Source organism: Leopardus geoffroyi, chromosome E1, assembly GCF_018350155.1.
Source record: "Leopardus geoffroyi isolate Oge1 chromosome E1, O.geoffroyi_Oge1_pat1.0, whole genome shotgun sequence".
NCBI lineage: Eukaryota > Metazoa > Chordata > Mammalia > Carnivora > Felidae > Leopardus > Leopardus geoffroyi.
Window position 1 is genome coordinate 21,813,676 of NC_059330.1, and position 23,913 is coordinate 21,837,588.

The window sequence follows — 23,913 nt, forward strand, 5'->3', positions numbered from 1 at the left end:
AGACTTTACAGGTGATGGGGAGTTAGGCTCCACACGGTGGACTGAGGTAGGCAGGAATGTTCTAAGCAAAGAGAACCTCATGGTCTCCGTGGTCCATGGTCCATGGTCCTCATGGTTCCTCATAGTCCTAAAGTTGTGCCGCATCTAGGAACAGGGTCAGGCCTCAGTCGGGAGATCTAATTTAGTGTCAGTGAACACATCTGTGGTTCATCCTAGCAAACATGCAACAAACAGTGGGGTCAAGATGGCTTCAGGTAAATGCACAGCTAGACTGTCAATAAAATGCCATCGAAGGAGAGTACGTGGTGTTCAGTTGTGAACCTAAAATCCAAGAAGGCTGAATTAAGAGGGGTGGTTTCCACTCGCTCCCACCAATTATCCCTGGTGCTTCTGGCAGATAAGACAAAACACATCTCACAAGAGGGGTATTGATTGGACATCTCTTTGGATTTTTTTGTTTACTTTTGAGAGAAAGAGAGAGAGAAAGTAGGGAAGGGGCAGAGAGAGGGAGACACAGTGTCTCAAGCAGGCTCCAGGCTCTGAGCTGTCATCACAGAGCCCGAGGAGGGGCTCAAACCCTCAAACTGTGAGGTCATACAGACCCCGATGCAGAGCTTGAACTCAAAGAGTGCGAGATCATGACCAGAACCGAAGTCAGACACTTAACTGACTGAGCCACCCAGGTGCCCCAACATACCTTCGGATTTTACTTTCACTCTGAATGGACCTTTAAGGGCATCTTTAACACCCCGGATGCTACCCTGGGGACCCAAGAAGAAGAGAGCTAGCTGACACTGATCGGAAGTGTGCTGCACATCAGACAAGGCACCACATGTACAGAAGGTGTGATCCCAGGCACGAGGGTACACAAACACGCACACATTATGTGACCGGATGGAGCTATTCCCAAATGCCAAAGTAATACATGTAATTATGTCCGGGATGCTACCATAGGCAATTTTTTTGTTCCTTCCTTACTCCTTCCCCACACTGCCCAAGTTTTCTCCAATGAGCACGAACTGTTTCTGTCATCAGAAAGTGCGGTATGATAATAATTTTCAACAATGAGACATGCCATCCTGGTGTAGGTGGGATCCTAGATACCTACACCAAAAAAGGAAGCTGAGAAAAATGACCATATCAGCCATAGTGTCACCTTAGCTTCCAATAACTTTAATCCCCCTTAACATACTCTGAAGACACACTTTGAGAGCTTACCACGTGCTAAGCAGTTCCAAGTCTTGAGAATAGAAGGTCAGTAAAGACATCATGTCTTACAGGGAAGAGAGACAGAAATAGGCAATGTCTAAAAATTATCACTGGTTAAGGAATTCAGGTATTAAATTAAATCATCTCTGAGGTCTCTTCTAGCGTAAACACTTTCTGCGTGTAATGCTAGGAAAGGCACAGTGAGCGCTCTGACAGAGGAATATGAGCCAAGATGCTTTTTCAAAGACAGAGGAGGAAGAGATTCATTTAGATTACGGTCATGGGGAGAGGGACCGGCAATGATTTCCTGGAGAAGGCTACAGAGATATTAGAGCTGGATTTTAAAGGACGAGTAGGATTTAAATGAATAGACGTGGAGAGAGAGGTGGGAGAGCAAAAAGTAAGTAAGGCCCACGAGCAAAGGATTCTGGGTCCGTTTGGGAAACAGAAGGCAACTGTTTAATCAGCAACTGTCGGCAGGATGTATGCAGAAAACGTGTTTGAGGAGACAAGATGCCTGCTCTCAACTAGCTCCCCATCTAGAAGGGGTTGTGAAACGAGCTGTGAGCTCTCAGATGGCAAGGAACTGGTCTGGCTTTATAACCGCTGCATAGCAGGTGTCCTCTCTGATGGATAAAGGGACGACTGAAGGAACACGCGGTAACATGCCACACTGTGATAGAAACACTACGCCTCATATGGAGGTCACTCCACGCCTCTCGGGGCTTGGGGGGCACGAGCTCCCCAGGGTAAGATTAGTAGCCATGAGCTGGTTCGTGGAAGCCAAGATGGTGTCTAGGCAGCAGAACTGATATGGACCAAAGCACTGAAAAATGTGAAGGTTTGACTACTGTGAAAATTACAAATCCCACCATCACAGCAGTCGCCTGTGCTCTAAAGCTGGTGGTGAGTCACGGTAAGGAGGAGTGGGAAGAACACTGGCCTGGAGTCAAGAGAGCCAACGTCTAGCACAGGCTCAGTCATACTCCTGTGGGACACGAAGCAAAGCAAGGGGCCTGCCCTGTACGCACCAGGCTTGGGCCACTCACCGGCTCCTGTCGCACTTTACCTCCCTGAATGGGTGCAGCTCCCAGTGGCAGGTATTATTGTTTCTATTTTAAAGTTGGGGAGGGGCGCCTGGGTGACTCAGTAGGGTTAGGTGCCTGACTTTTTATTTTGGCTCAGGTCATGATCTCACGGTTTGTGGGATCGAGCTCTGCATCGGGATCTGTGCTGACAGTGCAGAGCCTGCTTGGGATTCTCAATTCTCTCTCTCCCTCTCTTCCTAACCCACTCACGCTCTCGCTCTCTCTCTCTCTCTCTCTCTCTCTCTCTCAATAAATAAATAAATAAATAAATAAATAAATAAATAAGTGGAAAGTGAGGTTAGGGAACTTGCCTACGATTACACAGCAAATGGGGGTACAGTTAGAACTCCAACTCTTCTCTGCCCAAAGCTCACCATCTTCGTGCATCTGCTGCTCATGTAATAAGAAATATTGAGAGGTTGGGTGCGGATCCGCCAGCTTTGGGCAGGAATTCCAGGGAGAGTCCTAAACCCTCACCTCTACATCTCTGTAATGCTATGTGATGTAGATGAAGAAGATCTAACAAGATCTCGTTGTGGAGAGACCTTTCTTTCAGTAAGGAAAGGTCAATGAAAGAAATCTCAAATTTAAAGCGCAAACACATACAATTACGGACATCAAATTAAAAGTGCCAACTGAAGGGTCATTTGCATTCCTGAACCTGGAGGCAGATGAACCCCAACGTGATGAGCAGAGAAACAGCGTGAAACAGTCACGTGCTAGTCACAAACAATGGAATTGCCACCTGTCTGTCACAGTTAGCTATTGAACCCAGCTGTGACCTCCGCTCCAAGCAATCCCATTTCCACAAGGCTGGGCTTTAACCCTGGGCTCCAAACACCTTGCGGCCACCTCCACCCCCCTGGTTTCTGCTCACAGCGTTACTCATCAGCTGACTCCTACGGTGGGCTGCGAACAGGGCAGGGGGGCTGGACAATAATAATCCCCTGCTAACACGGAGAGCGGCCCCGCCTTACATCTGCACAATGTACAAAAGGACATTTACATGCATTGTCTCACATTCCTCATCCCCCAACAACCCTATGAGTTACAAAGTCACGTATCACTACCAGATGTTACAGCGAGCAAGTTGAGGCCTAGAGAGGACATAAAATATGACCCAGGGAATAAGCTAGAAAATGATGGAGCTGTGATTCAAACCTCCTCAAGCCAAGAGGTTGTTCCTAACCTTATCCTTAAATCACCCACCACCATGGCCAGAGACACCCCATCCAGATCTCCCTCCTTCCACCTGAGGTCAGCACGGCAAATGACCCCCCCCCCGCCCCCGCCCCCGCCCCAAGCAGGCACTACAGAAGTAAGTCCCATTTGGCTTTCCCAGGAAGGACAAATACATGCCTATCTGCATTCAGATTGTCCCAGGTGAGGGCTAAGAATGTACCTGCATGAGCATGGAACACACCTGTATACATGGCAGTGAGAATTCCACACCTGGCTTCTTGGGACTTTTAACCTCCACAAACAGCCTTCCCCTCTGCTAGAATCATGGCTCATTCACTAATTAAAGGGTATTACGCACTTCATTGCACACCAGCTAAGAACTTGGAGTAAGAGCTTATGCAAAAGCATTAGCCCTGGAGACAGCACTAGGTATGTTTTATAGAAAAAGAAAAATGGAAAAAGCGATCCACCTGGGACATCCCCTCCCCCATACTTAACTTCTCTAATAAGTCAGCCACCGCATGTAAAGAAAGAAGCCACTCAGCATGGGAAAAACCCAGGCAGGGCCTAATAAATAAGCCAAATGGAGAGGGATGAGCAGCGGAGAGACGGAATGGGCAAGAAGGCCAGTGAACTGACTTCTCCCATCAGCAAAGTTCCCTGCCCTCTTCCGGTGCAAGAGCCCCAGAATCAGCATACTATACCCCAGACTAAAAGGTACAGGGGTATAAAGGGGGAGTGGGAAGGATTACCCCTCACTGCAAGGTCTTGGAACAAACCTGGTGCCATGTCCCCTCTCACAGAGGCTCAGCATGGCTTCCCACTGTGATCAGAGGGTGAGAAAGGTCAGCCATCCACTTGGGGCCTCCTCCAGGTTTCCTGGAGTGGGTGCCCTTTTTGACACCGCCCAAACAGCTGGGAGATCCAGCCCTGAGACTCATCCCCCTTTCGGTGCTGGGGGAGGTCACACATTGAGGGTCAGTCCAAGGAGGGACACCCGGCCAGATGAGCCCTGGACTTGCTGAGGATGGCAGATAATGACATACCACTTACTATTTCATAAACCATATCCACAAGCACCTTTACTATTTGAGAGACATCTTGGAGAGGTCAAAGGCTCAGGTAAGGCTTTAAGGCCTGATCTTTGGTCTCCTGGGACTCCGGGGCCTCCAATTATGGGCTAAGTGCAAAACGTCAGCTGTGGGCCAAAGAACCTTTACTTGGAAATGGAACTTGATCATAAACTGAGAGGAAACCACTAGTTGGACACGCAGTGACGAGGGTGCTTGAGATCTCGGTCCAGGGTCTGCTACCGCAGTTTCTCTGAGCGTGTTCCGGGTACGTTCAGGCAGACAGAGGAACAGCTGAGTGCATTTCTGAGCTGCAAGGTGCAGTGGTGAAGCTGAGCGTTGCCACGGCACTAGAAAGCACGGGGTGGGATACAGGGATGGTTTCAGCCTCTGAGAATGAGGCATCGTCCCCTCCTCTCTCAAGCCACCTAGGCCATCGTTTGTGCATGAAATGTAGGAGAGTCGTTTGCTCCGTTCAGAAGGGCTTCCAGTACAGCCGGTCCCTTCCTCCAGTTCAGACCCCCTTCCCCTTTCGTATAAATGCACTGCCACTGCTTTTGCTGTGCTCTTCCTCACAGTGTTTGAAACGGATGGTAAAAACAGCTCCCCCAGGAAACAGAGCTCTATGGGATGCCCCCCACCCCCGGCACTGTGGGCTTTTCCAGAATCACAGACAGCTAACTGCAAGCACAGAGGCTGCAGACAGAAACTGGTTATGGCATTAACTGGTTATGGCAGAAACTCAGAGCAAGAGGCCAGCAGGCAGTGGACCTGAGAGCGGGTGGAGAATGGGTGCACTACCAGCAAGGTGGGGCATGTCTTAATTAGGCAGAGGGCCCCGGACAAGTGCTGGTGACAGAGCCCATCCAGTTCCTTTGCAACTGCTGCACCTGTCATCCAGAACCTACCATTGCAACTTGGCTCAAGGCTCGGAGACTCAAAAGCTCTGGCTTCTCCCTAGGACAGCTATGGGAGAAGCAGCCACCCTGGGCTTCTGGAGGGTCCCACAGCCCCTGAGGCCCCAGACCCGCCTGGAAGCAAGGAGGCGTGCGTAGCTGCAGTCTCACCCCCTTATGCCAAGTTATGCCTAGCAGCCCACTAACTGGGCAAACGGAGAACCCTGGCAGTGACAGCTCTCCTCCCATCCTTTCTCTGCCCCTCCAGGAAGCCCCATCCTGAACGTGAGCCACATCCCCCTCCGCCTTTCCTCTTTACTCAGCTCCACACTCCTCCTCCAGGCTTTCCAATCCCACAGCTGCTCGCCCCCTCCCCACACCACTCCTCTGGCATCCACGTTGTTAAGCGACTGCACAGGCAGCAGCCCGAGCCTTTGAGTTTCAAGCCGAAGCTCCCAGACAAGCCAGCCTGGACCGCCTCGCCCTCACAGGCATCTCCCTGACCGTCCTCCTACACACAGGCCTCCACTTACACGCTCCTCTTGGGCCCAAGCACCCTGGACATCTCTTTGCTTCCGACCTGCCAGCAGACCAGATGGAGACCGGGGGGTCCCCCGCCCCCGACTCTCCTCTCCCCACACGGAGCTCGGAATCCACGCAAGAAAAGGAAGCACAGAGACTTCCACCCCTGTGAGCATCACCTGCTCCAGCAAGCTCCCAAAGCCACTGATACCACCCAGGCTGTCTGGGGCCCCACACCCCCTTCTCTGGCAGCTTCAGCTCCAGCCCAGCCCACAGGATGCAGTGCCTGATGCCACTTCCGAGCAGAGAAAGAGACAGAGAGGGGGGAAAAAATGCCACCTCGTCAATGACAAGCTGTTCCAATCACACAGCTCAGCGACCAAGTGCCCCGGACAGCGGACAGCTCAGGCCTCCTCCCTCTAGTTGGGAGGAAGCCAGCTCAGCACATCTGGGGAAGCGATCCCCCACCGCAGGCCCCCTGCTCGCCCTCCACGCCTGACCAGACCACGCTGCCCCATCCTGGCAGGCACACCGCTCCAACCAGTTCCAACAACTCTGGCCAACTACCCTCCTGGCCTTCGACTCAGGCACCACGCTCTCTCCTGCTCCGGGGAACGCGGAGACCCCAGCGTGGCACTTCTCAAGAGAACCATGCGCAAAAGTGAGCTGAAAGCCAAGTACTCACGGTGGTGAAGTCCTGGTGGCCGCACTCCTGCCCTTTGAACTTGCAGTAGAGCATCATATCCTTCAGGTCGTGGCCCACGCGATGCAGGAACTCCAGCATGCTGAACTGCTTGGGTTTGTAGTGTTTGAAGTTGGCCTTCTGCCGCAGGGCCTCCAGGACGGTGGGGTCTGCCAGGTGCGGGTCTGGGATCTGCAGGTTGACGTCGAGCAGGGCCAGCAGCTCCCCGGCGTGGTACAGGTCATTGGTGGTCAGCCTGGAGAACCGGAAGCCGTTGAGGTTGCAGAGGGTCACGGCTGGGAAGACCAGGCTTTGGGCCACCACCTCATCCACCTTGGTGACGTGCTGGTAGGAGAGGTAGTAGGACACTCTCTCGGAGCTCTCCACCAGCAGCAGGCCCAGGGAGCCCACGAAGGCCACGGCCCAGAGCACACGCCGGATGGTCATCGGCCCATACACGAAGATGTGGCGGATGCCGTGGAGGGTGGAGGTGTTGGCGAAGATGTGGATGCTAGAGGGCTGCAGGCTGCCCTCGCTGGGGCTCTCCTTGAGGTCCATGGGGACCCTGTGCAGTTCCGCAACTGGCTTCAGGTTGATCCAATTTCGGAGAAGAGTTCCCAGTCCTCGGGCTCTGCTTAAACCTTGACGTTCAAGGGAGAGAACACGGCAAGGCAAGCATCAGGCCAGACGCCTGGAGTTTATCCTGGGAGCCCAGCCGCACGCTGCCAGGGGTGAGTGTTTATATAAACCCATTCAAACTCTAGCTCCTGATTTTTTCCAGGCGATAAGGAGGGCTGGTTTTATTTAGGGAGACACCAAGGTGATGTGGAAGAGATGTGGGTGGGAAGGGAGAGCTTAGCCAATGGAAATAAAGTCCTCCCCCCTACACACGCCACTAGAGACAAGATTAAAAGCGAGAGCGAGGGAGAAAATGCTTCAAACAAGTCGCTCGGCAGCCCGGAGCCTGTTAGGCAGCGCATAATGCCCCGCGGTGAGCATCCCGGGGATGTCGCGCGGCCACGCTGATGCACTGCGGGCGGGCGCAGCGCGAGCCTCCCGAGCCGCCGCCGCGCCGCTCCGGACCCCGGATTCCGCTTCTCGCCGCCGGCCGCCGGCCCTCCTCGCCGCCTCCTCCGGGCCCCCTCTTTCGGGCGGAATTCCAAATGCCGGCGGGCCGCGGCCAGCGCCCCGGAGAGGGGGCAGCGCGCCACCGCGGACAGGCGCGGACCCGGAGGCCGGCAGGACGCAGGGGCTCCACGGGCCTCGCCTCTCCCCCGCCTCCCGGAAGTAAGGCGAGACCCAGAGGCCGCCGAGCGAGCCGGCCTCCTCCCCTCCCCCGCCGCCCCCTATCCCGGGCTGCGAGGTGGGGGAGGCGGGGGAGACGGGGCGGGGGGGGGGGGGGGGGGGGAGGGGGGCAGGGAGGCACGGGGGCGAGAGGCCGGGGGGAGGGAGGGAAACCCCGCGAAAGTTTCTTTTTGGCCGTTTTGGGAGGAGCTAGTGGGGGGGGGGCGGCCTTCGCCGAAGGTGGAGTGAGGACGTGACACCCCTCCCCGTAGATAGATGGCAGGGAGGCACTGGATAAACTCCGGAGAGTCAGGTGTGGGGGTGGAGGCAGAATTCCTTTGCTCGGATTCTGCTCCCGGGTCACACACACTCAGCCCGGGGCCCTCAGAGGGGAGATGCTGAATGTGGAGAAGGTAAGAAGCAACCCAGAAACCACAGTGCCTCTGCCACCGGCCGGCGGGAGGGGGACATTCCAGGGAGCGAGGAAGCCCCTCCGGAGACCCGGATAAGGAGCAACAAGTAGCCCCCACCCCACAGAGCCGCTGTGCTATCCCGAGGTTCTGTAGCTGCAAAAGAAAGACAGCTGGGGTTCCAGGTAGGGCTGGCTGGCCCCCTTTGGGCTGTGTGTGTTCTGGCCCCGGATTTGCCAGATGGAATCACAGCTGGAGATAGAGGTGGGGAGCATAGGACTGGGGTTTGAGCAGCCTACCTCCTTTTCCTGAAAATCCACTGGAAGTCAGCCCCTGCTAGGAGGTGGGTGTGGCTTGCCCCGCGCCAGGGATCAAATGGCTGGAACCTATGGAGTCAGGGATGCTAAATCCTCATCAGGAGGAAAGGAACAGAAAGTTCCAGTGGCCAACCCAGTGCACACAGCCAAGCTGGGGCAGAGCCACATAGAGGCGCCTTGTTGAGCCAACCTGGTGTCCCCAGGGCACGCCAAGCTTAAATACTCCTTGGAAGGCATTTGAGAAGAAGGCAGCCTAGGGAATGTCCCTCCTGGATTGTATCTACTTCAAAATATTTCTCCGTCCCATCTGCCCTAAACCAGACCCAAACAGAAAAGAATCCGGATGCTCTCTGAGGCAATAAGCATGTGGCATTGAATTACTGATGTATTGATCCTGGGAGCTTATGGTGCGGAAGCATCGCAAGGAAGCACAAATGCCAGAGGGTACCCAACCTCATCCATGTGCCACCTCCGAGGTCCCAGACCCCTGCCTAGACAGGCAGAGGGTCTTCAAAACAAGGGTACCAAAATTAAGAACCTGTCATATGTCAAGACCTGTGTGAGCGTGTCTTATCTCACTTAACCCTTCCAACCGCCGTGGCAGGTATATGCTGCAATATTACCTCCAGTATACAGATGAGAAACTGAGACTCACAGAAGATGCCTCCACCAAGCTACACAGCTAATAAGTTCCAGAGCTGGGCCTTGAACTCAAGCATGCTTGCCTCCAAAACACAGGCTCAAAAAGCAAATCCAAACACTCCCTCCCAAACATAGGAAGGGGCAAGCATTTCTATCCCACTTCCCAAATTACACACACACACACACACACACACACACACACTATGAACCACTGCCTCCTTCCACATACAGAAAGCAGCCCTATCCCTCCTCCCCACCAGGCCAATCAATCCCTGTTGTCCATTGTTTAGCTCAAGTCCCTCCTCCTACAGGAAGACTTCCCCCATGAATCTAATCTTGGCTCATCAGTTTGGTTAACAAGTTTGTTGAACTCCGTCTGCACCACACCCTGTATTGGTTTGGGGGAAATGAGGAGGAATCCAACACATTTCTTACCCTTGACAATTCAGGATTCAATGGGGGCAGAGGCGGTGTTGGTTTGCAAACTGGCCCCTGGACACAGACGGCAAGGAGAGACCAAGAAAGAAGCAGACCTCTCCAGATGGGTAGGTGGCGGGTTACATAAGCCGGGAACTGAACTAACAAGGCTTGTCTTGGGCACCACAAGAAGTGTCGATTTCCATGCCTGCTTGCTAGAACATTAAATGTTTATGTAGAGGCCTTAACTGGCCTCAGTCACATGTGCCACCCCGATGTTCTCAACAACACCTTACTCTGCAAAGCTGTGTCCTTAGGCAGCGTGGGGAAGGCAAGCAGAATGCACATTTCAAGAGGGACTGAGGAGCCTCCGACTGCCCTGGGTCAAGCTCGGGGTTAACCAGCGGTCTCGTCCTCTCGATCACCTCCTTCAACATTCCACCCCTCTTGACCGGCTCTTCTAATCTCACATGCCCCCCTCCTCCACTGCGTGCCTGAGGGGTCAGCAAGGGGAAACCCCTTGCTGCTTCAGGGTGGCTCATTCGGGGCAGCTCTTCAGCCTCCCTGAGACAGCTACCATAGCAACAGCCTAGGCACAGTCAAGAGAAAACACAGATTCAGATCACTCTCCCCCAAACAACATTCTCCATGAAGAGCCCCATGGTCTGACTGATTTATTAAAACCTGTAGGTTTGGGATCGGATCACTCAGGATGTTCCCTTGTGTCCTCGCGTGATTTAAAAAAGATGGTACATCAGCAGACTCACCAGGTATGAACACACAACATTCTGTTGGGATAATGGCACAGGTGCCTCCTTGCAAGGCAGTCATAACATCCAAGGCCATCTTACTTTGGAGAACAGCTTTTCCCATTAGACACGTCAGTGTTCAGTAAAGACAGGCCTTGCCGGGTGAATTCAGTAAGGGCTTCTGTGTGTGCTGTCTTCTAGGCCAATGGGGGAGACCAAGACGAGCCAAATGATTGTAGCAGTGGAAAACAGAGCGTGTGCACCTGGCCTTGAGGAGAGGGAGCTTGACAGCTTTAGGAACGTAGCCTTGTTGTATGTACCATACACGTTAGCCGGGGAGGCAGCACTCTTGGGTGTGAGGAGATGCACTGGGGGGTGGGATATGCCAGACCAAGACCCCCACCTTCTCCCCTCTCTCATTGGTGCATGTACCATTCCATGTATGGCGTTTTCAACAGGTTCAGCCTGCAGCAGGACAGCCAGATCCCCAGGGAGAGTGGAGCGATTCCCCCTCCCCCCACAGAGAGACGCAAAGTAATTCACCCATCCTGGTGAGATGTCTTACTGCAAATTCCAGTAGATGATGCATGATGGGGGCTTGGTGTTTTCATCAGTATAGCACATCGATCCACGGTAAGAGTCTGGGCAATGGCTATTTCCAGAAACTTCCGCGCCTAATGGCATGGAGTGTCTCAGTAGGTGTCCCCGTTGTAGCATATAGAACAACAGACCCTATTGGTGGATGATTCAAATGCATTAAAGCCTGGGATAGCACTTTAGTCTGCCTGGCCACAGTGGTTTTACTGGTTAGTAATTTAGGCTTCTGCTTTAGTACTCTTTTTTTCCTTTCCTCTAAGCCTGCTGCGTGCAGGTGTGAGGGGAGGTGAAACTTCCACTCAATGTCATGTTCTTTTGCCCAGTCTCGGAATGTGACCCCTGATCACTGTTTATATGGCATGGGTATCCATACGTGGTACTCAGCTTCTCTAATCCTCTAATGGTGGCAGCCTGGTTTACGTGGTGATAAGGAAAAGCTTGAGTAAGACCAAGTGTCCACACAAACCGGGCATATTTAGAATCCTCACTCAGAAGGAGGGGGCCAATATAATCAATTTTCCCATCTCTCACCAGATGGGAATTCCTGAGGTTGACTCCAGACCCCTTTGGCAGTTGCCCTGGGTATTGTTTGTTTATTTAAGATTTTTATTTTTAAGTAATCTCTATACCCCATGGGAGGGTTTCATGACTTTCATGTCTCTAATATCAAGACTCATGACTCTAATATCAAGAACCGCACACTCTACCAACTGAGCCAACGAGATGCCCCAACCCGGGGCGTTGGAGAACACACAGAACATGTAGTTAACCAAGTCACTGTATTTCAAGGGCAATCCAGCATCCTTGGTAATATGCCAGCCTGCCCCGGCACAACAGTGGCCACTCTTCCTATGCACCTAATTCAGCTGTATCAACTGACGGGGCACTTGCTAAGAGTAGGGAATCAGTTTCCTGATTGCCACGGGTGTCCGAGCTAGGACGTGGAACACAGGATTGCAGGTGAACCCAAATGTCTTTTCCACCTTTTCTGAGACATGAGGGCTTACTCATGATCATCCACCTCTCAGCTTCCCATTGTCCAAGCCATAGAGCTAATCCCTTTAGAATAGTCCACTGTCAGTGCAAACAGCTAGTGGCCAGGACTCATGAATAATCACAAGCCAAACCCCTCTGAATTCAGCCTACTGGCTGCCATGGTTCCTTTCTGTTTCCAGGCATCAGCAGGAATTTCCCCCACCCCCTCCCCATAGACCACAGGGGCCACCATGAGAACGGAGAGGCGCTCCACATTCTACAGGATCGAGGAGCCCCTGCATTTCTAGAAACAGTGGGCTGGTGGACAGAGTGCCCCTCTGATGCAAATAGGCATGGCCCTTTGGTCACAATGGGGGTTTGAGCCGTGGTGGAAGTGAGTGGATGGTACACGTTCTCAGCCCATCCCCTGATAGAAAAGCGGCGCGCTTACCAGGATATGCTGTTCCTTGGTGAGAGGCTCCACCTGGAGGAGCGCGCTGTGCACTGCCAGGAGCTGGTGCTCTATGGGGCCATGTCAGTTTCTTGCCCCTTCCAGAGCCAAGACCAAAATCCTAGGGGTATTTTCTCCTTCTGTCCTCTCCGCCACAGTGCGCGACCCCCACCTTCTGCAGTCACAGACACGTCTAACTCAGAAGGTAGCCCTGCTTGGGAGATGCCCAGGCTTTAATCGGCTTCATTACTATTTTTGCCTTCCCTTACCCTATGTCCATGCCTGCCCTTTCTTTACCAGGCAGCATAAGGGATGGAGGTACTGTGCCAGGTGGGGAATGAAAGTCCTCCAAAACCCCCAAATGCCTGCAAAGGTTTGCACCTCCCTCGTGTTCCTAGGGGTCGGATGGGCTTGCACCTCACCAACCACAGCTTCTGAGACAACATGGGGCTTCTCTGACCAGGTGACTCACCAAAACTTTACACTGGTGCCTGAGCCTCGAATTTCTGTGGGTTCACCAGCCACCGTCTCCCTCGAAACAAAGTCTGCAGGATGTCCCGCAGCAGAGACAAGTCTTCCCATGTTAATGTTATATCATCAATGTAACGGGCCCAGTTTACTGATGTGTGGGAGGAGAACAGGTACAGGTCTGGAGTGACCATCCTGTGACATATTGTGGGGCTGAGCAGAGAGCCCTGGGGAGGCACTGGAAAGGTCCACTATTGCCCCTCCCACATAAGCGAATTGATCTTAAGTCGTCAGACACCTGCACTTGCCAATCTGTCCATGATTCCTTGTATATGTAAGGAAACGGGCGTATATAGCAATTCAACCTGACGGTGAATAAAATGTTTCTACACAGCTCTTCTTAAGGGCCCTTTTTATTAGGTAAGACTCATTTGCAATTCGCAGTATGGCTTATGCGTGAATATCATATATTCCAGGATCCTTAAAAGTGTTTTTGTGGCATTCTATTGGTTAAACATCTTCCTCTTCAATCAGATTTACAACACTTATCCCCTTGGCCCTGTGGGTACGTATGGGGGTAAAGGGGACTGGATTTAGATTGGGACCATTTGGCCCAAACTTTCAGGTTCTGCCCTAATTTGTGGTCTTTTTGATGAAAGCAAAATATTAAGTGTCTGGCTAAACATTAAGGAAATTTCCAGATAAATTAATTTGCAAATCAGGCGATTTAACTCCCTACTTAGACAATGTGCCGCGATTTTTGCTCTGGTAAATTTATTCACTTATGAATACAGGAAAGCTTGGATGAATTCATGTTCTCTGACACTGATTCTGCTTTTCTGAGAAGCAACAAGCCAGGGGGACCCTCTTCCAACCCTGGGGGATCTGAGGTCTGCCCAGAACCCAGATCCTGCTGCCCAGGGAAGGTGAGGGCACAGAGGGCAGCCTGCCATCTCAAGCAAGTGGTGACAGGTAGGAGAGTCAGGAAGCTGAGACCTACAATGACCTCGGATGCTAATTTGCGATTTAACATATGCTAGATACATGCTACTGTCACAATAACTCCCTAATTAAAAAAAAAAAAAAAAGACATCCTTTTCTAACATACAGGTGGCATTGTTACTTCATTACTACTTCTTAGTACATTACGTTACTATTGGAGTCGATATTGTCATTGAGTAATATACATTACTATATCGTCAATATACAACTTTTTCTCCTGACCTCTCATTGACCTAAAGAAAGGTTAAAGGGGCGCCTGGATGGCTCAGTCCGGTAAGCATTCAATTTCAGTTGGGTTCAGGATCTCGCAGTTTGTGAGTTTCAGCCCCGCCCAGGGCTTGCTGCTGCTTTCAGTCAGAGCCCGCTTTGGATCCTCTGGCTCTGTCTCCCTCTCTCTCTGCCCACCCCCCACTCTCATGTGCTCTCTGTATCTCCCTCTCAAAAGTAAATAATAAACATTTATGGGGTGCCTGAGTGAGTCAGTCAGTAAAGCATCCGACTCTTGATTTCAGCTCAGGTCATGATCTCACGGTTTGTGAGTTCGAGCCCCATGCCAGTGTGGAGGCTGCTTGGGATTCTCCCTCTCCCTCTCTTTCTTTGCTGCCCCCCTGCTTGTACTCTCCCTCCTCCCTCTCTCTCTCTCTCTCTCTCTCTCTCTCTCCCTCTCTCAAAATAAATAAACACTTTTTAAAAAGAAGAAAAAAGGTTGAAGATCAACTATTGTAAATCAAAGTGTTTCCTGTTGTTGGCTGGTTTTTATTTATTTTTTTATTTTTTTTAACTTTTTATTTATTTATTTTTTTTTTTTTTTAATTTTTTTTTTTTCAACGTTTATTTATTTTTGGGACAGAGAGAGACAGAGCATGAACGGGGGAGGGGCAGAGAGAGAGGGAGACACAGAATCGGAAACAGGCTCCAGGCTCTGAGCCATCAGCCCAGAGCCCGACGCGGGGCTCGAACTCACGGACCGCGAGATCGTGACCTGGCTGAAGTCGGACGCCTAACCGACTGCGCCACCCAGGCGCCCCTTTTTATTTATTTTTGAGACAGAGAGAGACAGAGCATGAATGGGGGAGGGTCAGAGAGAGGGAGACACAGAATCTGAGACAGGCTCCAGGCTCTGAGCTGTCAGCACAGAGCCCGACGCGGGGCTCGAACTCACGGACCGCGAGATCATGACCTGAGCTGAAATCAGCCGCTTAACCAACCTAGCCACCCAGGCACCCCAAGCTGGTTTTTAAATAAACACCTCATACAGCAGCTAATCCCATCTGGTTTTGTTACCTCAGCATATGCTTAGCAAATAATTTGTCATAAAGCAAATAATCTGTCACCAGGGAGGGACAATCAGCAAAGGCATTTAATGTGTGACTTATTGAGATCTTATTTATAGTTGTTTTATTTTTGCCTTCCAGGAGAAAACTACAGAAACCAGTCCATACAGAGAGGACTTTTAGGGTTCAGCTACCCATTGATCTGAGCCCCGGAACGGATATAACTTGCTGCACAGCCTTTGGAAAGCCATGTAACATCTCTGCGCCGTTTCCTTGTTTGTGCTAAATTATTGCTGAGGCCTCTTCCTGCATCAGCTTTCTATGCCACTGCAATTTGACACAATCCTTGACCAAATCATAAATATCTTGTTAATGGGATAAAAATGAGTTCGAATCTGGGATTCTGGTCATTAACCCCATGTCACCATCTGTTAGAGCGCTGCGATGACAGGGTCAGGTGAATCCAAATCACATGTTAAACATGCAGGTGTCTGTTCCATCCTCTCTCCACACCCTACGCCCTCACTGAATCAGAATCTCTAGGGGTGGGGCCTGGAAGGCTCTCTTTCCTTTATGAGATTACAGAGGGCAGTATGGGGACCCCACCCGAACCAGCCAGGTTCCAGGAGCTCCTCCTATCTATGAGGCACGCCAAGCTATTTTCCAGAGTTTTGCACTTGGCATTTCCCTGGGCCTGGAAAGGTTTCACCCATGGCTGGCTTCTTCTCATGTGTCACCTGCTCACAGAGGGTCTTGGCTGGCCTCCCTCTCTCCACCCTCCACCCCACTCGCTAACCTATCACTTGTTTCCTTTTCTTCTCAGCACTAGTCACTTTTTGAAATTCATCTCCCCTCCTTGTGCATTATCTATTACCCCTACTGGAATAGGAGGCCCTACTCCACCCACACCCTACCCTCCGGGGGCAGAGACCCTGCCCGGCTTGTTGGAAGCTGAACCCCCGCATGAGAGACCCAGGAGGTGCTCTGTGATGTAAGAATTCCCTTAGCCCCAAGGTTGAGGCTGCTTGTCTGAGATGCAGGAGTGGGGACCCTCTTCCGACCCTGAGAAACCTGGGCCTTGTCCTGAAACCAGTTCCTGAGGGTGGCGAGGGGCATCTCTTACCCCCTAGCCCCGTCCACGGCACTGAGGAAGACCCGAGTGGCACCAGCGGGGGGCCAGGTGCCCGGAGAACCTCAGCTGGGGTATTTGATGGAAAATCCTAACTCAGAGGCTGTTGACAAGGTTCTCCTCCCTTCGCGGTCTAGCAAAAAAATGGGTGCTGGTGGAAGCTGAGGTCAGGTGTGAATGAAGTAGTGCTTACCTACTCCATAAAAGGGCCGTTCCATTTTCACTCCCCCTGACCAAAGACAGCTGACCTTGACATTTCCCATACCAGCTTTTCTCTACTTTCCTAATCTGATGGGATAATGATGTCATAAAGAAATAACTTAAACAGTAGGTGTTTAAAAAATGCTCGCTGATGTAAAATCAGGAAGACAATCTCAGGAGGACCTCCAAACTCTTCCTTACCCTCAATCAGTTTTTTGATAGCCAAAAATTAGTTTGTAATATGAGCACTCACCCCCTTAGTACAGAATCAATGGCTTCTTTCTCTTCTTTGCTTTCAATGAGACACGTATACCTGTAGCCCCTTAGTCACCTAAGGCTCCAGGTAGGCTCAGGAGGGGCTCCAGGACCACACCCCACCTCTCCAGTCCCTCTGTTTAAAGACACAGAAGCCCCATCTCGAACAAAGCAGGTGTGCTTCAAATCTACCTCATGCGTAAAACGAGGTACCCGGGACCCTGAGGCGCTGGCTCTTGATTAATGTTGTCATTTCCCTTCTCCACGGGGCGTGAAAGTCCCCTGACCCTACCGCTCCCTGTCCAACCTCTGTATTATGTTTGCCTTCTCTAAATATTCTTTTTTGCGTGTGTCCATCTTTATGCGCCTTCCTCTTTGAGTCTGCCTCTCTCTGCTCCTCTTTCCCCCGGGATAGAAGTAGGAGAAAGAACCCATCGCTGTTTTCTCTGTCTCTCACCCTCCAGAGCCAACTGTTTCACGCATGAAGACAAATGATGTCAATCAGCTATAGACAGGCTTTCAACAAAAATTTTATGGGCACCACCTTGGCCGTAGGTGAGCTAGTGGCAACAGGAATGCCAGGGAAAGCCCACCAGTGCCTAAGGGTTAGTCCTGCCCTGATTCCAAGGGGAACTTCCTCCCACTACTGGTTAGAACTGCTTCTTTTTTTCTTTTTTTAATGTTTATTTATTTTTGAGAGAGAGAGCATGAGCAGGGGCAGGGCAGAGAAGGAGGGAGAGAGAGAGAATCCCAAGCAGGCTCTGTGCTGTCAGCACAGAGCCCATGAGGGGCTGGAAATCACAAGTTGTGAGACCATGACCTAAGCTAAAACCAAGAGTCAGGTGCTTGACCAACTGAGCCACTCAAGCACCCCTAGAACTGATTCTGATCTTTGGGAACAAGTGGTTGGCAGAAGTGATATTTTATTCCTACCTATTCAATTTGCTTATTACAACCTCCTTGAACCCTCATGAACCCTCCCTCGCCCATCCAGCCACCTTCTTATATCAGTCCTCCCTCCCCCCTGCTCCCCTCTCTCTTCACCCATCCCCACATCTTCTAAGAAGTGGCTCAGTGTGTATGGATTGGAGTGTGCCTCACCTGTGTACCCCTTTGCGTGGGATGACTTTTCTGTATCTCCGGCATTCATTTTAAGTCAATTTACTCCTTTACTTCTGTCATAAAGCAATGAGAAATAAAAGTAATGAAATGAGAATAAGAAAGAGAAAAGGCAGGATTGAGAAAAAAGGAGCAAGGCATTATTGTTTAATCACGTTCATCTTTTTTTTAACATATTTTTTTTTATTTTTTTATTTTTTTATTTTTGAGACAGAGAGAGACACAGCATGAATGGGGGAGGGGCAGAGAGAGAGGGAGACACAGAATCGGAAGCAGGCTCCAGGCTCTGAGCTGTCAGCACAGAACCCGACACGGGGCTCAAACTCGCGGACCGTGAGATCGTGACCTGAGCCGAAGTCGGACGCTTAACCGACTGAGCCACCCAGGCACCCCACGTTCATCTTTTTCTTGCATTTATACACGTTCGACTATAAATTCATTACATACATGTTCACGCAGGCAACCCAGTGGCAGGCACCACAGGGGAATAAGGAAGTCATGAAAGGCACAGTCTCTTCTCTCATGGAACTTTGTGTCTCCCTGCTGAGGCACTAATAATAATTTGTATCAATACCACACTTGATGTGACGTGTCCAGCAGGCTTTATCTTACATGATTTCCATGAGCAGAAGAGGGGTCGTGGTCTCTGTGGCATGAAAGAGGAAACTGAGGCTCTGAGAGTTGGAGGACATTGAGAAGACAGTAGGAGCATCTGGGGCTCACGTCCTGGCTCCCTGACTCCAGATTTTCTGTCCTTTCCACTCTGCCATCATTCTAAGCAAGCATCCTCTGCAGACATGTCACAGAGCTAGGACACAGTGAAGCCGGGCAGAGTCCACTGACCATGACAAGAGGAGCAGGCTCCAGGGAAAAGAAAACCAGTGAGGGCTGGAGAGAGAGAGGCAAGGAACGATGGGCGGGAGGTGGAGGCTGGAAGAAGGTCCAGAACCTGGCCAGGGGGTGATATCGCGGAGGTCGCTTCAGCCCCTGTGTATACCCATGTGTCATCCAGAAGACCACTGAAGAGCCACTGGAGGCAGATTTTCAAGAGCTTTTGTAGAAGGAGTGAGATGGAGGTGTCTTTTCACTCTCTCTGTGTATATATAAATATAAACATATACATATGTATACACGTCTCCTCTTTCTGTGTCTGATTATGCATTCAATTCAGCATGGATTTAAGGACTGCTAATTTTGGTCTGGGCGCTTTGATAAAACAATCTGGGAGAACACCAGGAAGGAAGAGACATCATTTTTCTGTTGTTGGAGGAGGTGATCCAGGGAACGTGACCCCCCCCCCCACAGTTGACCAGCGAACTGGTCCCAGGCAATCAAAAGCTCCTCACTCCCTCCTCTGTCCTTGGAAGTCATGCTCTGCCCACCATTCTTACGATGGGAGCTGCTTTCAAGGACACAGCCTTGAGAGTAAGGTGCTGTTGAGGACATCTAAATGGTATACATAACCGAATCTAGTTAAGGCCTCTGCATAAACATTTGAGATAATAGCAGGTTAGGTATGGAGGTCTACTCATCTCTCGATGCCTAAGACGAGCCTGGTTAGTAAGTTCCCTTGCTTATTAAAACTGCCACCTATCAACCTGGAGAGGTCTGCCTCTTTCCTACGACTCTCCTTGCCCTCTGTGTACAGGCACCCGTGTGCAAACCAACAGTTGTCCCCAGGGTGTGGCCAAGGCAAGGGTCTGCGCATACTGCAGAGAGAGCTCTGGATTATGAGATAGCAGGGGATGTGGCATCCAAATGTCCCGAAGTTCTCTGTGCAGACTGCATTTTCATGGAGGGAAGGGAATTGGCATGTACTGAGAGCCAAACTCTCGTTTCATCTGTGAGGTTTTTTGCCCATTTTACAGACAAGGAGACCGAGGCTTCAGGAGGTATGTAAATTGCCCATGAGCCCACTTCAAGTGTGGGGATGTGCTTCTGGTAAGAGTTCAGGGTCACTGAATCACACTGCTGCCCGTGCACCTCATGAGGCCATGAGGGCTGTGGCCCAGGCTTCAGGTGCTGGTGCCAGACGGCTGGATCCACCGCATGCCAGCTCTGTTATGTGAAGCACGCTATGTACCTTGTCTAAACCTTGGTTTGCTCATCTGTAAAATGGGGATAGTGTGAAAGCACCTGCCTCGTAGGGAGAATGTGAGGAGTTAAAATGTGTGAAGCACTAATGAGTGTCTAAGAAAAGCCCAGTAACTATAACTGCCATTATAAGCGCCATCATTATCATTATTGCTGTTGTCAATAGGGGAGCTAGGTGACATGAAGCCACCCCTGTGGGCTTGTGATCTTTCTCTGGCCCCCAGACCTCAACCTATCCCCATGCAAAATGGCGGGTATGCAGTCACGACCCAGGGCTTGAACGTGAGGGCAGACGAACAGTGCAGGTGTAATAGCCATACGCTGGAGTCCAGCTAGGGCCCTTGGACAGGGAGAGGACTCTCCCAGCTGGGGTTCAGGGCCTTTCCCCTGAGATGGGCAGGGATACTCTGATCAGGTCACTTGCCCCCTATTAAGCATCTCTGGTGTGTCAAGCTCTACACTAGACTGTGGAGATATAATAATACTCAATAAGATGTATCCCCTTGAGCTCTGGTGCAGCTTTGGCAGATATGTTTTGCTGGATCTGTTTCCTCTTTGGGGAAACAGAGAGGCCGGAGGACTCCCGTGGTCCCTTGCAGACCTACCCCCTGAGTAGTGCTGTGAATAAACACTCTTCCAGCTTCTGTCCCCAGAGAAAAGCCTTTGGTCTTCCCAAGGCTGGAGACCTGAAGACTTCTGCTCCTTCTTCCTGTCAAGTGTATTTTTTTTTGTGAGATTTGAGGAGTGAGGATCATCCCCCAACGAGGCCAGTTGTCCTTGAACTTCCTGACCCCATTCATCCACCAGCACTCCCTACATCCACCAGCCCCGCCTTCTTTCTTAACAAATGACTCCTACATCCACATATCTCTACAATACCTGCCAACCAAACTCCAAAAGCAAATTGCCAACCACGTCTAAGGCAGCTGTTGATTTTACTGACCATAGCAAAGCATGTTCTGTGAGTCAGGTCACAGCAATAAATGTCAGGAAGGACTGAAAGAGGAATCAAGATTTGCTCTGTCACCCACAGAGCTTAAGGTGGATGAATAGGACTGCTGTATACACATTTGGCACAAGGGAAGAGATGTGTGATGGAGCCAGGCATATGCTGGGGACCTAGAATGGAATTTGTGTGAAGGTTCCCATCTCAGTGCTGCAGCTGACATTAAATCCTTCTGGGACTCTCCCCAGGAATAGCCAATGTTACTCAAGACAAACACTTATTGTATGCCAGTTGACGATGCCAAGGGTTTACCTGGATTGTGTCAATTAGTGAGAGTTTCTCAACTTTGGCACTGTTAACACTTGGGGCTGGATAATTTTATGCTGTGCAGGTGCTTTCCTGTGCACTGTATGGTAATTAGCCTCATCCCTGACCTCTACCCACCAGATGCCAGCCGCATCCCACCACCACTGATTATGACAACCAAAAATGTCCCCAGACTCCTAGGAAGCAGAATCATTCCTTGTTAAGAACCACTGAGTGAATCTTTTTTTTTTTTTAAGTTTATTTGTTTATTTTAAGAGAGAGAGAAAGAGCACGCGCACGCACACGAGTTGGGGAGGGGCAAAGAAAGAAGGAGAGAGAGAATCCCAAGCAGGCTCTGCGGTCTCAGCGTGGAGCCCTAGACAGTTTCCATCTCACGAGCCATAAGATTATGACCTGAGCTGAAATCAAGAGCCAGACACTTAACTGACTGAGCTTCCCAGGCGCCCCGCTGAGTGCAACTTAATATAGACCAGGGAGGTGGGTGCTATTACCGTCTGCACTTTATAGCTGTTTCTCCTCTAAACTGAGGCACAGCAAAGTTAAATCGTGTGTCCACAGTCACACTGCTAGGAAGAGCTGGGAGCCAGCCAATCTTCTTCCACAGACCACACTTTTACGGTCTTTACCGCACCGCCTATCACCGCGTGCATGGTGCTGAGGACTGGGTAATGTGCAATAACCCCGCACAAAGATGGGCCATTAGTCATGGCGGTCCCTTCTGTCGGGTCTGCATTTCACTACCTTTCTTTCCATGAGCCCACAACAACCCTTCCTTGTAGGTGTATCTCCCAATTATAAATGAGCGCACTGAGACCGGGATTAACAGGAAAGGGTTGCCCCCAGGTCACAGAGCAGGCAAGCCACGAGGGTCCAGAATTTGAACGCCCCAGCTTGTAATTCTCTGCCCTCCGCTACTCAGGGAGTGGCATAAACACCGATGATACTATGGGAGACAGGCAAGAGACTTAATAAAAAATGAATGCAAATTCTGGATGATGGATCTATTTAGGGGATAAATTATTATGCGATGGTATAAAAATAGATCAAGGGAGAGCACATGAAATTACAAGCCTGACTGTGTGAAAGATGGAGAAGGTGCATGGAGAGTGTTGGGTACATTTAATTAACTTTGCTGGGAAAACATTCTGAGGCTCCCACCTGAAACCAAAACAGTCACAGTCTTCGCTCAAAGTAACGATACTGGCTGGCGGTCCTATAAGGAGGAGTTATAATCCAATAGAGCTTGAAATCATTGATTAAAACAATGCCAATGCCTAAGCCCTTTGAAGGACAATCCTAACTCTAAAGGAACCACATACTGTTTGTACATCAAGTGGGTTCTATGGGCTGCATACCGCTGACATTGAAATGTCCCACTAAGTTCTCTGCACAGACCTATACCTCTATTTGTCCTGTGAGGTTTTTCTGCCCATTTTTCAGACAAGGAGACCAAGGCTTCAGGAAGGTAAGTAAGTTGCCCATGAGCCCACGTCAAGTGTGGGGATGCGCTTCTGGTAAGAGTCCAGGGTCACTGAACCACACTGCTGTCTGTGCACCTCATGAGGCCGTGAGGGCTGTGGTCCAGGCTTCGGTGCTGGTGCCAGACGGCTGGATCCACCGCATGCTAGCTCTGTTATGGGAAGCACGCTATGTACCTTGTCTAAACCTTGGTTTGCTCATCCATAAAATGGGGATAGTGAAAACACCCACTTTATAGGGCTGAAGGGAAAATGTGAGGAGTTAAAATGTGTGAAGCACTAATGAGTGTCTAAGAAAAGCCCAGTTACTATAGTTGCCATTATGAACGCCCTCATTATTATTACTAGTGTTGTCAAAAGGGGAGCTAGGTGACATGGAACACCCCCTGTGGACTTGTGATCCTTCTCTGATCCCCATGACCCCACCCCATCCCCCTGCAAAATGACAAGTGTGCAGTCACAACCCGGGGCTTAAACGTGAGGGCAGATGAGCAGTGCAGGTGTAACAGCCATACGCTGGGGTCCAGCTAGGGCCCTTGGACAAGGAGAGGACTCTCCCAGCTGGGGTTCAGGGCCTTTCCCACAAGATGGGTGGGGACACTCTGATCGGGTCGCTTACCCCGATGATGCACCCCTGCGGGTCCTCCCTGCCCTGAAGCCGCTGTGATTCTAAGCACCCCCCTCCTTTGCAGGAACACCACAGCACAAGGTACTTTATACCTGGGTCTCCTTAAGCCTGAAAAGAGCCTCATAAAAGAACCTTATTTTCCTTTCAGAAGAAAGTGATCAGGCACTCACTGAGCTTCAGCTGTGTTCTCATCCGTTTCGCCTTGACATACAACAGCCCTACAGGCACTGTGATGTTCATCTCACAGATGAGGCACCGGAGGAGCACGGAAGTGTATTCGTTCGTTCATGGTTTTGATGGAATCGTAAGCATTAGGAAATGGTGCGTGGGTGTGCACTGTCAGAATTTCTCCTAAGCAGCGTTAAATGTGGTTGGAGAAATGGAAAAAGTTTGAGGGGTCTGTTTGTCTGAAAAAGAAATGAGAGCAACATGGAAAAGAATTACCAACTTCCCCATCTCTGAGTAAAACCTAAAGTCCTTTCAACGTCCTGCACCTGTCAC

At 50.7% G+C, this 23,913-nt stretch overlaps 2 protein-coding genes and 1 long non-coding RNA gene across 13 annotated transcripts in view; 1 reads left to right on the forward strand and 2 right to left on the reverse strand.

Moving 5' to 3' along the window:
* Window positions 1-7,207, reverse strand: part of ASIC2 (acid sensing ion channel subunit 2) — a 1,016,483-nt gene extending 1,009,276 nt beyond the window's left edge. Inside the window, exon 1 of the mRNA XM_045488090.1 lies at window positions 6,653-7,207. Within this exon, the coding sequence (XP_045344046.1) occupies window positions 6,653-7,207 (555 nt within the window). The remainder of the gene's footprint in view (window positions 1-6,652) is intronic.
* Window positions 7,208-7,270: 63 nt separating this feature from the next.
* Window positions 7,271-15,629, forward strand: LOC123603328 (translation initiation factor IF-2-like). 11 transcript variants are annotated; one of them, XR_006714831.1, is made up of 5 exons: window positions 7,647-7,936; window positions 9,752-9,847; window positions 10,670-10,780; window positions 10,927-11,101; window positions 15,377-15,629. XR_006714831.1 is itself a non-coding variant. In XM_045488091.1 (5 exons), the coding sequence occupies exons 1-5, from the start codon at window positions 7,656-7,658 to the stop codon at window positions 15,519-15,521; spliced, it is 726 nt and encodes a 241-aa protein (XP_045344047.1). In that variant the 5' UTR covers window positions 7,647-7,655; the 3' UTR covers window positions 15,522-15,629. The 11 variants fall into 11 exon arrangements, 4 of the variants coding, with proteins under 4 accessions (XP_045344047.1, XP_045344048.1, XP_045344049.1 ...); XM_045488091.1 differs by having other exon boundaries at window positions 10,927-11,019; XR_006714834.1 differs by lacking the exons at window positions 7,647-7,936; window positions 10,670-10,780 and adding an exon at window positions 7,276-7,380.
* On the reverse strand, window positions 15,518-16,461 carry LOC123603332. Its single transcript, XR_006714841.1, has 2 exons — window positions 16,359-16,461; window positions 15,518-15,580 (listed from the first exon to the last, which is right to left on the reverse strand). It is a non-coding gene; the product is annotated as an uncharacterized LOC123603332 (long non-coding RNA).
* Between the last annotated feature and the right edge of the window lie 7,452 nt (window positions 16,462-23,913).